This window comes from Podarcis gaigeae (genome assembly GCF_964106915.1).
Source record: "Podarcis gaigeae genome assembly, chromosome: 3".
Lineage (NCBI taxonomy): Eukaryota > Metazoa > Chordata > Lepidosauria > Squamata > Lacertidae > Podarcis > Podarcis gaigeae.
In genome coordinates this window covers 33674763-33691104 of record NC_139680.1, presented here as the reverse complement: position 1 = coordinate 33691104, position 16342 = coordinate 33674763, and the positions used below count along the sequence as shown (strand labels likewise).

At 39.8% G+C, this 16342-nt stretch overlaps 1 protein-coding gene and 1 long non-coding RNA gene across 12 annotated transcripts in view; one reads left to right on the top strand and one right to left on the bottom strand.

The window, feature by feature from the left end:
- Positions 1-16342, bottom strand: part of LOC310840713 — a 249855-nt gene that overhangs the window by 16210 nt on the left and 217303 nt on the right. The window contains exon 12 of the long non-coding RNA XR_014562030.1: positions 13433-13554. This is a non-coding gene — a long non-coding RNA (uncharacterized lncRNA). The remainder of the gene's footprint in view (positions 1-13432; positions 13555-16342) is intronic.
- KHDRBS2 (KH RNA binding domain containing, signal transduction associated 2) overlaps positions 1-16342 on the top strand; it is a 330858-nt gene that overhangs the window by 307942 nt on the left and 6574 nt on the right. For 8 of the 11 annotated variants that reach the window (XM_083730715.1, XM_083730719.1, XM_083730720.1 and 5 more), the window contains 3 exons: positions 1014-1062; positions 1858-2037; positions 3613-3703. In XM_083730715.1, coding sequence (XP_083586841.1) covers positions 1014-1062; positions 1858-1981 — 173 coding nt within the window. In that variant the 3' untranslated portion in view covers positions 1982-2037; positions 3613-3703. Of the gene's footprint in view, positions 1-315; positions 445-1013; positions 1108-1857; positions 2038-3612; positions 3748-16342 lie in introns of those variants that run through there. The other 3 variants (XM_083730718.1, XM_083730714.1, XM_083730723.1) reach the window with 3 other exon arrangements.

The following is a 16342-nucleotide window of genomic DNA, read 5'->3' as shown; positions in this document are numbered from 1 at the left end:
AACACACACTCTGATTGACTTGTTTGTATTAGCATGTCTCTCGTGAGAATGTAATGGAGTTTAAAGAGGTAAGATTACGGCTTACCAGTGTTAGACTGTCTAAATGCTAGTTCTTCAACCTTTGAGTTTCCCCGCACATTAAATATCCCATTCAACATGTAAGCATTGCATAGACTCACCTTATTGTTTTCACTCCAAGGAGTGTGTTGACTGCATTTGCGTAGTTATCTAATAATTTGTCTTGACAAACCAATCATCAGTGTCACTGCCCAGTTGTTGCTCTTCAACTTCAAAAACTTTATTTGTAATTTTCAGTGCTAATTATCACCTCCCTTGAAGGCAGTTTAGAGGGCTGTTATTTCTTTTGAGAATATCAGACTTGATGGCTGATGATTATTAAGGAAATATGTCGCAGGACTCAAAGGATGACTAAACGTTAAACAGGTAACATTAATAGTAACTCTGTAATTTTGAGTATGCAACAGCAATGTTAAATATTCCAAGTGATTAAGTTACTGATAGTTAAAAAAGTAAACCTGCCAAAACATAACAAATAGGTATTATAGGCTATTAAAACAACTAATTAACATTAACTAGCGGCAACAAAATTATTTTACAATATATAACCCTCGAGGCAATAAACAGAACTAAAATTAACAATAATAGTAATGCAACTCTTGCTAACGGTGAATATATAACCTAAATTTTTTATGACAAAAAAGGAAGACTTTATAGTAGGGATACCAAAACTGTGAAATCTTTTAACTACAATTTTTTGTTTCTGGTGGCTTTTTGTCAATGTGATTGGTTTACTTTTTTGATGAGAACAGAACATAGGCCGGTTGCTGTTCATTTTGTTTAAAAAAAAAATCTCTTGCAGCTGGAGTTGCATGCTAACTTTCTTGAGTAGTCTTTGAAACATATGTCTTGTCAGTTGATTCTTTTGTGTTTATTGAAGTTAACTTAGCTAGCTGTACAGCTGTCACACTGAATGTTCTGTCTCACTGTTTCAGGGACCCAAACACAGTGGACAGCAAACCAGCACAGTTACGTAGTGCTCAGGTAAGCAATAAATACAGTTCTTCATCTGCACATGCACACACACACACACACACACACACACACACACCTCAGGGTAATTGGCTTTTCTTCTTCTTTTCAATCCCTGGAACTGTTGCCCGTAAATAACCATTTGTTTTCGGTTTATTCAGTTCCCCAACACCACAGTCCTGTGCACACTTAACTGGAAATAAGTCCCATTGGACACAGTGGGATTTACTTCCGAGTAAAGATGGTCAGGATCATGCTGCAAATGTGCGCTCATATATAAAATATTGATGGTCTCTAATATGCGCCACAGTACACTTCTGCTTGACAAGAAAAAGCTGTGTTGGGGGGGGGGGGAGAGAAGCAGAAGCAAGTGTTGAGTTGTGTGTCGAACTGCCCAGTAAACAATTTCTAACAATGTTTACAGTAGTTGTGAACATGATGCATTGAATTCTTTTCTTTTAAAAGCAGGAGCCCTTTATTTAAAAAACCATCATATAATTTTTGTAAATAAACTATCCATTGTGAGCAGAAATGCATTAAATATACTTTTTCCCCCCAGAACACAGACAGGTTTGTGGATTTTATTATTGGTTATGTTTGTTCATTTTTGTGTTAGATTTATGTGTGGTAGAATCATCGCAATAGCTCTCTTTCATCTTTTTGATTTCTCTTTATTCCACTTTGCAGGTGAATTCATCTCAAATTGGCATGATACCAGTTCGTGCCAGGAGAACTGATTGGTCCCCTATACCTACTGACAGATTTTGCATTCCTGGCGTGACTTTTTGTGCATGTGTTCCTCCACAGGTATTCCTCCAGTGAGGAAAAATTACACTGGAATTGGCCTAGGAAAGGTGTCGAACTTAGAGTCTTTCTTCCTCTTCCTCGTAATATACCTGAGGGCAAAGTTTGGATTACTAGAACCTTGTAGAACTGAAACTTTGCTGTACTGCAGTAAATTAGGAAGATTATTACTTCAACACAAAGGTTTGTGCATAAAGATTTCTAAATAACACACGGCCTTGCAATAACAATAGAAGTCAACTTTACAGAATATCTCTCATGAAAGTGGGGCTATTGTTTTTTGTTTTCCCCCAATTCATGGCTTAGTCGTAAAGAGTCTCATCCAAGCTCACATCATGAGCACTGAGTTAATAGCTGGTGATTTTCAGATTGACCATTATAGGAAGTTAACTTCAGAAAGAGTGGTTCAGGTCCTAGCTTTACAGCAGGGATGGGGAACTTGTGGCCTGCAGATACTGTTGGACTACAACTCCCATCACCCCTGACTATTGGCCTTGCAAACTGTGGCTAAGCTACCAGCAACACCTGAAGATCCCACCCCTGGTTTAGACAGTGCTTTTCTTCTTCTTCCAGGACTTTTCTTTTCACATAGCTTCCATGGTTGAAAAATCTTTTTACATCTACTATAGAACCTTAGTTTATTGCAGAAGATTCTAGGTTGTTTTCTAGGCTGCATAGACAATTTACACAAATCCCTGACAAATCAGGTGGGTATTGTCATTGCTGTACTTAAACTGAGAATACATCTAACAATTTGCAGACTAATAGTGGTGGACAAGCTTGCACAACTGATCTCTTAGAAGCTTCTGAGAAAACACAGGGTTCCCAGGAGCGCAGTTTGAAACCGTTGTTTTGACTTAAAGCAAATACTACATGACCAGCTTCAAAGGACAAATCGCAGCATCTAGCTTCTTGAATAGTGTCTATTCTGCGCTCAGTCAAGGACTGATGGCATTGTTTCTCAATTAAGCAATAATACAGGCTTGTTGTGAGGAAAAGTAAGCTACAACCAACATTACCAAGTAGCTCAGAAATGTGTTTTTTTCCCCTTTTGCTGCTTCTGGTCCTCCTCCCATCATAAGTGCAGCGTCTCTCTCTCCTGCTCAACTGGTAGATGCCAGCTCCTATATTTCTGGCAGGGCCACGTGTTAAAAAACTAACAACTTTTGCTAAATGTTTCTCAGGATGTCCTGGGCATTTCCTCCCCCAAACAAGCATATTTGCAGGAATTCATTTCCCCAAGTCTCGTTCATGTCTGGGAACAATGTTCCCCTTAACTGATGGCATGTACATTGCTGTAGGCTGGGAAGAAGTCTAGGAGGTAAAAGTAGAGTTTGTAAATGAGTTCCAAGAAAATGTGGATCCCCCAAAGTCCAAAGGCATATGTAGAGTATGTGGTGGACTACAGTTCCCATTATCCTTGAGCATTGGTGGTGTTGGCTAGTGCTGATGGGAGATGCAGTCCAAAACATCAGGATGACACCATGTTGACTACTGTGATATGGCATTGCTCTACTGCTCAAACTAAGCTGGCTTTGTAAGGTGGTTGGATGGAAGAACCTGGAGATCACATATAAAGTGCTCTTGGTTTTATGGAAGAGGAGCAGGACATAAGTCTAATAAATATATTGACAAGGCCAAAGTCAATCATGATTATCAGAAGCTTATTTATAACTGAGACAAGGAAGTAATGTAACAGGTACTTTAATCTCTTTTGCACCTAACATTCATTGAGTTATTGTCTCATTTTATTCATAGGATCATTATTGTTTCCAGTGCATGGGCTTTGGAATGGTCTGTGTTCTAAACAAAGAGCTGACATTTAACGCATTACAAGGAACGAAGCAAGGTAGGACAGCCTTCCTCCCTAGAAGAATGGGGAATTTCATTAAGGTTTAAAAACTTTTACCAATTTGCTTGTTGCCTATATAAATATTTTAGAATTAGGATTGAAATTATTCATCAGTAAATTGGGTTTGGTGGTACTGCTGTACACAAAGTTGATTAAGCCAAGGCATTTGAGATGATTTCCCAAACCAATTATTTCCCATCTTTCTTTAATGCTTTAAATAAATTGGGCGCTATGTTGGAGCCATTTAATAGTTGAGACCTTAACTAAAAGCAACTCAGTTACTCCACTGGTGGGTTCACTGCCCTAATTGCACTGAAACTTTACTGTGTGTCCTGATCTACAAGCCCAGAGGAGGGTCTGCGTGAGTGGTTTGATGCAAGGATGCCAAAAATGCAGCAGTGATCAGTTCCAGTGCTTTATTAGAAGAAAGTGCAAGCTTACAAAACCCTGCAAAGCCTTGCTGCTGTTACAGACACAGGATGGACGCTGAAATATGTTAGGCAACCATAGCCCAGTTAACTCACCCCTGGCTTAGAGGCCCCTTTCCAACTCTCCCATCTCTCAGATAAGGGAGTAGCTGACAGTGTAAGAAGCCTTCCCTCTCCCAACCAACTAAACCAAAACTCAAGGCTTCAAGGTAAGCTGATAAGCAAATATGATCTCATTTTACAGCTCGCACCAGTTAGTCCCCTGGGTTATCTTGACTACCAATATGGCATTTACAGGCCTTCTGGGACATTTGCACCATTTGGTTCCACACTCTGTGTTAGATATATTATGGAATGTAGTTTCCAATCTTGTTAAGTATTATGGTCTTCCCACTTTGCTGTGCAACTTACTGTGATTGTATTAAAGTACCGTATATATAAGTATGTGTGTGTGTATAAGAAAGCTCACTTTCATAAAGGTAAAAACAAAATTACAGCAATTCCAATTCAATTCATAATCCTTGGTATTTATTAGTTTGAAGGTTTTATTTTGGTTACACAAATCTTGTGAAAAGGGCCCCTTTACTGCTTGTAGCAAAGAAAAACTGAATCACCTTTGGCATCTAACATTTAATCTTGTCATGAGGAAAGCACCATGCTTCAGATTCAGAAAGCATGAAGGCACTTTCCGGCTTTGGCTCTTTAATCTGTAAATCACAACAGAGGTTTATAGAACAAAGGCCAATTTTAGACCTAAGCAAGCAAAATATACAGCATGCATTCATGCACTAAGCTATCAAATGGAGTGAAAAGTTGATTGGACATCAAAACCTTACCTATCCAGAACGAAGTTGCCAATATACTTTATGTCCTGTCAGAGGATGGTTATTGTCTTATGAAACCATTTGAATATTTAAATAGGCCTCTAAGGGAATTAGAGGAGGATTCTCATTTTACTGTTGGTTTGTTTATGGTGTTATACCACCTGCCATACAAATATATGGTCAGAGCAGTTCACAATAATTTTAATGCAAGGCTACGTAAGACCTACAGAAATCTTGACCGTGGTTTTATATATTGTGTGTTTTGTTTCCTGAAGTAGACCTTGGGTTGTTGGTTCCCTCCTGCCATGCAGCTATGTTTCAGTAAGAAACATAGGGAAGCACTCAAAATTGTATTTCCTCCACCTTTAACATTTTAGTGTTCTGTGTCTACCACCTTATCCTGCTGCCTTTATTGACTAAGCCAAACAGCAAGTGATGAAACAGGGTGATGTACATGCATGTATGAATCAGACTCAATAGGAATCTCTAGCATTAGTGGGCTGTAAACTGAGGTGTAACACATCCTAATTATGCCAGTCTTCACTGGTTCCAGCGAGACTGATTTCTGATAAATGCATTTAGGAATAGATTGGCAGAAACAGGTAATTAAGTACTGTATAGATTCTGGAATTTGCATTTTCATTTATAAATATTTTATTTCCTATTACCTGTAGCTTGTCATGTTTGGGGATTTTTCCTTGACCTTTCCAATAACCTTCCCTTGTCAAATGGGTAAACCCATAGAAGGGTTCCCACCCCACTTTTGTTATGCTTTACATATGGGAGAACATTCTTTGACACATACTAGCTGCCAAATATAGCCAAGGACATTCTCATTCAAATGATGAGCCCTGATAAGATGGTTTGCTAATAGTGTTTTAAAGTGGTTGTTTTCAAAATCCTGTTTGACACTTTCTAAGGATGTTTAATCACCATATGAGAAGGCACAACGTAAACATGTAATCAGAAGAATATTACATTATGTTTTACTCTGTTTTAGCAAAGACTATTTTGTAATCACAGATTTAGAGTTCAGTTTTAAACCTGCACGTTGGACATACAGATAGAACAAACTCAAGTGGTCAAAAGCCATGCCTCAATATTGGCCTTCCTTTGGGATACCATTTACAAGTGACAAGAGTGTGTCGAGTTTGGCATGCGTTGATTCAAAAACCCATTCCATCCTATTTCCACAATAATCTAGATATTTAAATAATAATCTTAGTGTGGATGAAAAACAGTAAGTATATTCATTTGAGTTACAGATAGGTAGCCGTGTTGGTCTGCCATAGTCAAAACAAAAAAAATTCCTTCCAGTAGCACCTTAAAGACCAACTAAGTCAGTTCTTGGTATGAGCTTTCGTGTGCATGCACACTTCTTCAGATACCATTTGAGGCACTTTTAGCCCACTCTTTATTAAAATCAATCCCAGAGCGGTTTACAACAGGTAACTCTTAATACATATTCAACAAGGAAAACCATCAAAAACCTAATCAAAACAACCACAATCAATCAACATCAGCCTGAGTAGACTCCCCCTTCCTTCCAGCTAAATTAACCAACTGCCTAAGTAAATGCATGTGTCCTTAAAAGGTGCCTAAAACCCATCAGGGTCAGGACTGATTGAATATGAGAAGAGAGGGCATGCCAAAATTGCGGTGCTACTACTGAGAACACTCTCTATCTTTTAACATATTTGCTAAAAAACACACACACCAAAAATCTATATATTTTCTCTCAAGGCATGCATATCTGAGCATATTAACCTGAGGCTGTGCATTTTGGCATGTTTCTGAGCAGAGAACTATATTGCAACATTTGGAGAATTGTAGAATCCGAGGGAGAACTTCTTTCCACTCCGCATATTATTCCAAGAGGTTTGGCTCAAACCAGTTCTTAATGGAATTTGCTTTAATGGAATTTGCTTCAAATTCCTCAAGGTTAAAAATAACATTATAAATCATAGGAGCTCACAGGAAAGGAAACCAAACATTGGCCTGCCCCCTCATCTTACATTTCCATGGTTAGTTTTTCCACGACTCAAATAGATTTTTGTTGTTGTACATATTTCAACAATCCTAATGTTTGAGAGTCAGTAGCATAGACGTTGTAAAGGTGGAGCGTTACGGCAAGATGGCTGTTCTGAATTTCCCCCACTTTCTAACAGAGGTCATGACCCTCGAGGAGTAACAATGTGTTCATAAAAGTACTTAAGTAGATACCAAAAAACACAAACTAGTGGAAAATTTGTGGTGATCTGTTGTGGAACAATCCCACTGAAGAAGATGAAAGTGGTTATCCAGAGCTCATGGCTAGTTGTGAAGAGGCCTCCATAACTGTTCAAGCTTCAGGGCCCCCAAAATGTAAGTTTCCCACATACACACTCTGCTTTATATGCAAGTGGGGAAGACAAGCAAACAACAACAAAGGGGAAAAAGACATGAGTCTCCAATGGAGACTCCAAACTAGAGTCTCCATCTAGTTAGCCCTCAGTCTAAGCCTGTTCAGAGTCTTAATCTGCTAGCAAATATAATTTATAGACAACTGGAATGACTTACTGGTATTTATAATCCAAGCTAAGGACATGATGGTCTTCCCTAGTTTACAGTAACCTCTGCTGAAACATCTGAAACAAGCATAAGCTTTGGGAAGAGCTTCTTGATTGCCTGAGACAGTAAGGGGAAGCCACCTTGAATTCCAGCTTCTCCTTGGATTATCTAGCAATATGGCACCTTGCAAGATACGTAGTCCAGCCATCTTAAACCTCAGAAAAAATCATGTGCAGTTCAACAGAGCATTCTTAATAAGGAAGAGCATTCAGGTCATAGCATTAAAAGAAAACAAAATGCTGAATTACATAAGCTATGTTATTACTTTGCTACTTGGCTTAGGTAAAGATAAAGGTACCCCTGCCCGTACGGGCCAGTCTTACCAGACTCTGGGGTTGTGCGCCCATCTCACTCAAGAGGCCAGGGGCCAGCGCTGTCCGAAGACACTTCCAGGTCACGTGGTCAGCGTGACATCGCTGCTCTGGCAAGCCAGAGCTGCACACGGAAACGCCGTTTACCTTCCCGCTAGAAAGCGGTCCCTATTTATCTACTTGCACCAGAGGGTGCTTTCGAACTGCTAGGTTGGCAGGCGCTGGGACTGAGCAACGGGAGCGCACCCCACCGCGGGGATTCGAACCGCCGACCTTTCGATCGGCAAGCCCTAGGCGCTGAGGCATTTACCCACAGCGCCACCCGCGTCCCTGCTACTTGGCTTAGTTGGTGCTAATTATCAGAGCTAGTAGATATACAGGTTCCAAATCCCTATCTTTAAACCACGTTTCAAGGAATTGAAGATAGCATTAGCCACGTTTCTGGACACCTCATTCTTTGAGACTGTTCCAACAACTCCATGTGGCTGTTAGGAAAGCATTAGTCAAGTTCTTTCACAAATCTCCCTAATATTCCTCAAATTTCAACCCAAAGCTTCCAATATGAATAACCATACCAGATGTCCACACCTCCAGTGCCAGAGGCAAATCATGTGATTCAATTATAATGATATCAAACATGGACATCCCTCATCCAGATAACAATGATTCTTAACATGATAACTGGTAACTCAGCAGAAGAAAGTACCCTTCTGTGCAGGAAAATCTAAGCCACTAAGAGTACACCAAATAAGAGCTTACAAAACTGGGTAAGATGGAGCTTATGAGATACTATTACACACATATTTGTTATAAGTTGTCTTGGAGATTGACAGGCATCACTACATTCAGGATGTTGTGTGCATTTAAAAAAAAAAGGCATGAGTTAATCCAAGCTCAGATGCGTAACAGGAAGAATATGTATGTCCAATGCTACTTTACAGAAGGAAGGCAGGAAGGCATGGGGCAAGGAAGCACAAGGTAATGTATGTCATTACCTTAATTTTTAGGCTACCTCTACCCCATATACACTATGACAATTAACTGTCTTTATCATATCTGCAATGTTCAGGGATTATATTGTCAAGGAGACTCATTCCTTTCATTTGCTGGTGATATTTCTATCTTTTATACTAATCAAGCAAGACTCCACAAGTCTCATTATATAGCAGGAAGAACATCTGCTTACTCACGAATTATATTCTCAGTGGATAATAGTAACTCATGCATATAAGCAGTCATGCAAATGTTTGGCCAGATGAATCAGAGAGGTGTAGGGCAAGCCAATTTTATAGCTTGAACACTGACCAAAGAATATTGCATGTTGGTGCCTCCTAAAGGAATCCTTAATCCCTTACTAGATGGCATATCTTTATGATATTATATTTTTGCATCTGCGATATAAAACTACAGTTATTGCCCTTGGTGAACAAGTACTTAATGATAGAAACAACAAATAACTAGAAAAATAATGGAGCACATCTGTGTGCAATACAGATGGTATTGATAAAATCATCTGCCAGCATATGAAACAAAACAAAGATAATGCACAGTAAACAAGACTTCTGAGATCATGTTCACACATTGCATAATTGAATTGCAGTGCAGTAACTGAAACTATCATTTTATTCCTTAACATCAATTACTGTGTGGTGAGTCAGCTTTGATCACTGGTGCCCTGTATTCCACACTCAAGAATTACATTCCAAGTGGACAAATGCCAGCATGTAAGGTATCCTCTCCTCCCCCTGAACCCCTAAAATCAACTCTGGAGTGTCCCTGAACACTTCAGAACAGGGTTTCAGAGTGTGGGAGGGTTACAGGGAAAAGACGAGGAAGGGCAGGTCCCATTGTATGAACAGAAATCCACTGCTCAAGTGGAAGTCTGTTCTGAACCTATATGACTTGGGTGTAAATATGAGACCCCGAGCAATTTTTGGTGTACATCTTACCTACCAAACGCTCATCACAACAGAATGCCTATTAGCTAAGAAATAAACATGCCATCTTAAAAAAGGTAAAGGACCCCTGACAGTTAAGTCCAGTCACGAACGACTCTGGGGTTGCGGCGCTCATCTCACTTTACTGGCCGAGGGAGCCAGCATTTGTCCCCAGACAGTTTTTCCGGGTCATGTGGCCAGCATGACTAAGCCACTTCTGGCGAAACCAGAGCAGCACACGGAAACGCCGTTTACCTCCCCGCCGGAGCAGTATCTATTTATCTACTTGCACCTTGATGTGCTTTTGAACTGCTAGGTTGGCAGGAGCTGGGACAGAGCAACGGAAGCTCATCCCATGGCAGGGATTCGAACCAAATACCTTCTGATTGGCAAGCCCTAGTCTCAGTGGTTTAGACCACAGCGCCACCCGCGTTCCTAAATACCATATTAAAAACCAACAAATTGATCTGGCAAGTCTTTATCATACTGCAACACTACCTGCTGCTTTTGCTGTAACAGCCTAACATAGCTACCCCTCTGGAAATTATTATGTAAGAGGGGGTTCATGCATTGTATTAATTGTGCGGTTTGCCAGATCCTGAGTACCACTTGATTCTAATTCTAATGCACTTAAATTAGCATTACTGTAATTGAGGGGAATCTGGAATATGAGGTACTTGAGCTTCTGTGTGGTTTACAGTTAAAGTAACATATGAACTAGCCTTCAGTAGGAATAAGATTGAAATTCAGGTTGAGTTTCTTATGTGATTTATATTACCTGTGCACTTTTCATAGCCTCTCTTACTGAGAAAGCATTATTATAGCATCAAAATGTTATGCAAACTGGGATTATATAAACCCTCATTACTGAGCCATTCAGTTCCTCAGCACTTAACATCAGTAAGCTGTACTTTTAATTAATCTTCTACTGGCATCTATCCCTGCAAAAACCCCTCACTCATTCTACAATCATTTCTGGAAAGTGGGATCACCTTTTCACTGCTGATGGGCAAGTCCAAGCCTACAAAAGGTTTTGGAACAGACATATTCAAAACACCAAGAAATATCTCTTGTCTTTCAAGCCCAGAATACTCCTGGGTGCTGAGAGAAACTCAATTAGATGAGCTCTCATCTCCCTCCTCTTTGCAATGCTTAGAACTCAACTTACACTTAAATGTTTTCCTTTTCTTTTCCAAAGTACACTCGGCAGAATGGAAATACAAATGTCCAGATATATTTTTGTCAATACTCCCCTTCTAATGCAACACTATTTGTCTTTTGATTTAGACTTTATTAAAAACACATTAAAATAAAAAGCTAACATCAGAGGTGATCAATAAAGTAGAAGCAAGCTACTACAACCAAATTTTTCAGCTTTGTAAGCAATAGTACTAAATACGTCGATTCAGAAGTAATAACCACTGAGTACAATTGAAGCTACTCCCAAGTAAGAGAAAAGGATTGCATTTGAATTATTCGTATTAAATTATATCCTGCTCTTTTGGGTGCTGTCCTTGTGCTTTTAGATTGAACCCAGGGGCGCCGACGTATAAAAAATATTGGGGGGGGGCGGGGGCCCATACCGACTTATAAAAAATATTGGGGGGGGCCAAGACCACCAAACCACTGCTGCTGGGGGAACGAAAGGGGCGAGCCCCGGGCTGCCCCGACCTTAAGTGAACCTGTGAGGGCCCGCCCTTTGTGGCAGCCGATTGGCTGCCGCGGTGGGCGGTGAATATTAATGAGCTAGGGGGAATCCCCGCTTCTCGCGGGGCTGACGCCAGCCCCACGAGATTGTTGATGGGTCGAGAGCCCGCAACCCCACCCCCTCTCTAGATCGGGAGTGGCTTTGTTTTAACTCATTACTGAATGTATTTTAAAAGGTAACTATCGTCAAACAAGGAAAATAAAAAATACCAACATAATTTTGTGATTTTACAAAGCATAATATAACTAATAATTTTCTTAAATTATTGGGGGGGCTCGGGCCCCCTCAGGCCCCATGGAGTCGGCGTCTATGATTGAACCTCATTGTGTTCTTTTGCTATTTCATTCATGTGCAGAACCATAGGGCAGAGTGCAAAAATTCATAGTAAGTCCAATAAAATCCAACAAACCATGAAACAGTGAAATGGGTTGTCAGACCCAAGTCAAGGGTCAAGTTATCCAGTCCATTATATCAGACAGACATTAGCTGAAGCCTCTCTAGGAATTTTTGAGAAAGGTTTTAAGTATTCTAACCCAAATTCTCAATAAATGAGGCTTCATAAGTGTTTTCAAAGAGTTTACTGAGAGAGACTACAGAAATGAAAAAAATAATATTGAAGTTTATCAGGCTTAGTGTCCAAGAGAGATTGGAAAAGTGGTGCTGCCAGAATTCGGAACACCATATAGGATGCGGTGAGAGAGACTAGGGTTTTATTTTCTCTTTGTGCTGCCATAGTGCTTAAAATCAGCTTCATTTTCTCTGTAAGTATGATACTAGAACAGTAGGATTTATTTTCAGAAAACAAAATGTTATATTCCATGCTAGTCAGGCAGATCAAATCTGCATTTACTCCGAAAATATCACTATGGTAATTATTTTTGTAAAATAAAAAATATTTTTTTTTGTAGTACCATACATTGCATAATCTGAATACCATATTGTGCTGTGAAGTAGGGAAACCACCAACATTATCTAGAACAAGTTTCATACAATGCCCTCCAAATCTGTTTCTCAATTTCACATCAACTGAGCTGGACAGATCCAAGTTCTCTTTCAAAGTGAATGGAAGCATTATAGTGGTGGAGGAACTGAGAGATGTGTGTATTGTAGCTTCTGCAGTAAATCTCTAAACAGGCACTCAATAGAAGTGTTTTCTATGAACACACTTTAGCTATATGCATAAACATTAATTTCCAATGTTCCTTCACCCTCTATTGTGACAAAGAAACAGATAAAAATATAGTTCTACGTAGATGAAAGGTTGGGGAGAGCCTGCTGTCAGGAGCAGGCTTTGCTCTATAGCTCCAGTTAAGTCTCTGAATAGAATGCTACAGTAAAGCATACAGTTGAATAAAGATTGTGCCTGTCCCTCACTTCAAACCCTTGTCTTAGGTACCAGGACTTTGGGATCCTTTAATGTCTCCTTCATGAGTAAATAATTGCAGCTCACTTTAATGGGCTAAAATACCAGGGACACTTGCACAAGGGACAAAAGTAACCGGCCCTACACTAATGAAATTAGGTGGCTTCCCTATCCTCACACAGTGACAGCAAATGCACAGAGGCCTCCTCCTCCTCCTAGTGATCCTTACACTATAAATACCCTCCCTCCACACATACACACCTGTTGTTATGCTAGGCATTTTGCTAGTTCCCTAAGGATAATAGGGACACAAAGGAGAGTTTGGAGTACATGCCTTCTATTGTGCTTGTGGTGCCTCTCTACAAGTTTTGTTCAGCGCTGTTACAGCTTTCCAGCAGAACTCCCTTTATTATTTTTGAAGTTCTGAGTTTGAGAACAAGCTTACTGGGCAGCAGCTGGCGAGATGGAATAGAACAAAACAAGCTGGAAGGGTAACCAAGATGGAAGGCTCTCATATTAAAATGCAATAAAACATTTGTTCTTACCTTACAACAGTATCTAGCTTTGTTCAGTTACACAAAGAACTGATAGCAGATCTTGCAGCTTGGGTGAATTAGATGGAAGTAATAACAGTTTCTGGAGATCAAAGGCTTTATTCATGCAGGATCTATTTAAAGGATGAAAGGAGATAAGAAACATCTTGTCACAACAAATTGGGAAAGAACAACAAACAAAATGGCTCAGCTTTTAGGGGTGGACTTAAGACAGAACCTATAAGCAAGTGCTGGCTACAGTGCTGTCATGTGGTTTAACCATGCATTAAGAGAAGGAAACGTATTTGCTTTTCTCCAACAAGAAAACAAACACAATAAGGTATAGCTCAGAAGAACTGTTTAATGGAAACAGATTCTGCACAGCCATGTTCAGATCAGGACCTATATCTGTTAAAATTAGCAATGATGGTGTTTTTCATCTAATCAAACACAAGCTGCTTCGTTCTAGGGAAAGCACTTGGCTTCCAAGTATGCCATGACTAATCTCTCATTTGAAACCTTCATTGCAGATTGTGTATTATTATAAAGATGCGACCTCTATTTCAGTTTCAATACACAATACAGTGGTACCTCGGGCTACATATGCTTCAGGTTACATAGGCTTCAGGTTACAGACTCCCTAACCCAGAAATAGTACCTCGGGTTAAGAAGTTTGCTTCGGGATGAGACAAGAAATCGTGCTCCGGCAGCACGGCGGCAGCAGGAGGCTCCATTAGCTTAAGTGGTGCTTCAGGTTAAGAACAGTTTCAGGTTAAGAACGGACCTCCGGAACGAATTAAGTACTTAACCCGAGGTACCACTGTAAATTAAAGTATAAGCAACAACATTATACTAAGTAAGACTACTTAACCTGCTGGGCCCATCACTGCATACTCTGATAAGCCAGTGGCTTCTTTGAGGTTTGAGGCAGAAGGTTATCCCAGCCTGCCACTGGGAATTCTTTAAGAGGAGGCATGCCAGGGATTCAGCCTGGGATTTGTCCTCTACCACAGCTTGGACTTTTTACACAGTGCAATGTGGGAAGAATTAGTAAGTTGATCCATTCACTTCTGAATACAGGGCAGTTTATGTACAGGGACACCACCATATTTACAAGCGACTTCTTTCCTAACACAGATATCAGTTTGCTGACTGTGTGGACTATTGCCAGCAAAAATCCATCAGCCATGCATGGCAGCTCCCCCCCCCCCCCGTAAACTCCCTGTTTTTATTGCCTGTCTAATACTGCAAACAACAGGTGAAGTTCTTCACCCTCCAGCAGGCCACAATACAAGTAAGGCGGGCTATATTTGCTTTTGTGGTTAAAATTTCTTTAGCCTGTTTTAGAATGCAAACAGCATTGTGCTTTCACAATACGTACAAGAAAAGTAGTAAAATACCAGCCTATGAAAGCAACCAGTGTTTAAGCAGTGACATTGCTTAAATATGACATGCATATAGGGTGGGGTTTTTTTAATGTCAGGCAAATAACCCAGGAAATAAAAATATGTTTTGCACCCTCCTCAATGGTTCTTTTAATGTGCAGCAACCCCATAAAATCTGACTTTATTTATTACACGTAATAAAACTGTGATGTTAAACTAATCAAATACAAATCAGTCCAACTGCATAATTTTCGATGAAGAGGTGCTTAGGAGCAGCAAAATGAACTCCAAAATGGCTCATTGCCTCTTAATCAAAGGCAGTCAGCATCAAACATCAGCCAGTCAGGTGATAACTTTGTCATTGCTCTGCCGCCTTCTCAGATGGAAGTTGTCAGAAAGGCCTGACAGCTTTTAAAACACGCCAACTCATTTGTCTCTGTTGAGGAACAGACCCTGTGATCTATTGGTGTCTCTAGGAGATTAGGAAGAAAGACTACTATATTATTATAGTGGTGCCATTAAGACAGATTTACTGTGTGTCTATCAAGGAGCATTAATGATATAAAAATACATGTAATTTCCGATAAGAATTTTTTGTCAGCCTTCAAGTCTGGTTCTTTTCTTGTCTAATTTTGTCCAGTTACTTTGGGGTACACAAGAATATTAATGATTAATTGCCTTGGCGCTGGAAAAGCACAGGCTTGTAATATATCATTAGAAACGAGAGATCAGGAAGACAAAATGAAAAAATATTGGATGAATATATTACTGCTATATGCAGTTAACAACAGCGGCTCGAAATCATTTGCGTTCAGAACCTGCAGTGGCACCTCTTCATTGAAAGCATATTATTTATGTTAATTTTACACAGCCTACTAGGGCTTCATACAAAAGAGAAGGTGTTTAATTAATAGGCACCAAAGCAATAGCAGAAAGTCTGTCTTTGAACTCTCATTTTTAATCAGTGTAACCACTTCTGCATAGATGGAGGAAGAATTATGATAAGGGATAGATCATCTCTATGTTATAAAGGGCAACTTGACATCACAGGGATAAGACTCAGCAGTGTGGTGAACTTAGTGTCACCTTTGTATGACTTGGGATGCCCCTCATCTCTATTTTACTTAACAATTTCAAGCAAGGCTATAAAGAAGACAGGCAGACCTTTTGTCTCTCTCTAGATCTCATCTTCATTCCATTTTGACAATTAATACTACAACCACTGCCATTCTCAGTTTATTTATATACCTCATTTCCCACAAGTGAACCTGTGTTCAGAGCAGTTCACCCAAAAATCAAAGTCTAAACACTGCCACACAATAAAAACAAAACAATGCCTAGTAAGATATAATATTACTGCAGCATAACACTAAAAAATAATGATCAGCAATTACCAATTAAGATTTCATTAGATACACATAAAACACTAAGGAAGGCTGCAGCTTACCAACAGGCCAAGTAACCATTAAGCACCCCCTTCTGATGGCTCCTAGAGCTGGAAGGTGGGGCAACACAGGTGAAACCAACCGTCCCTGAT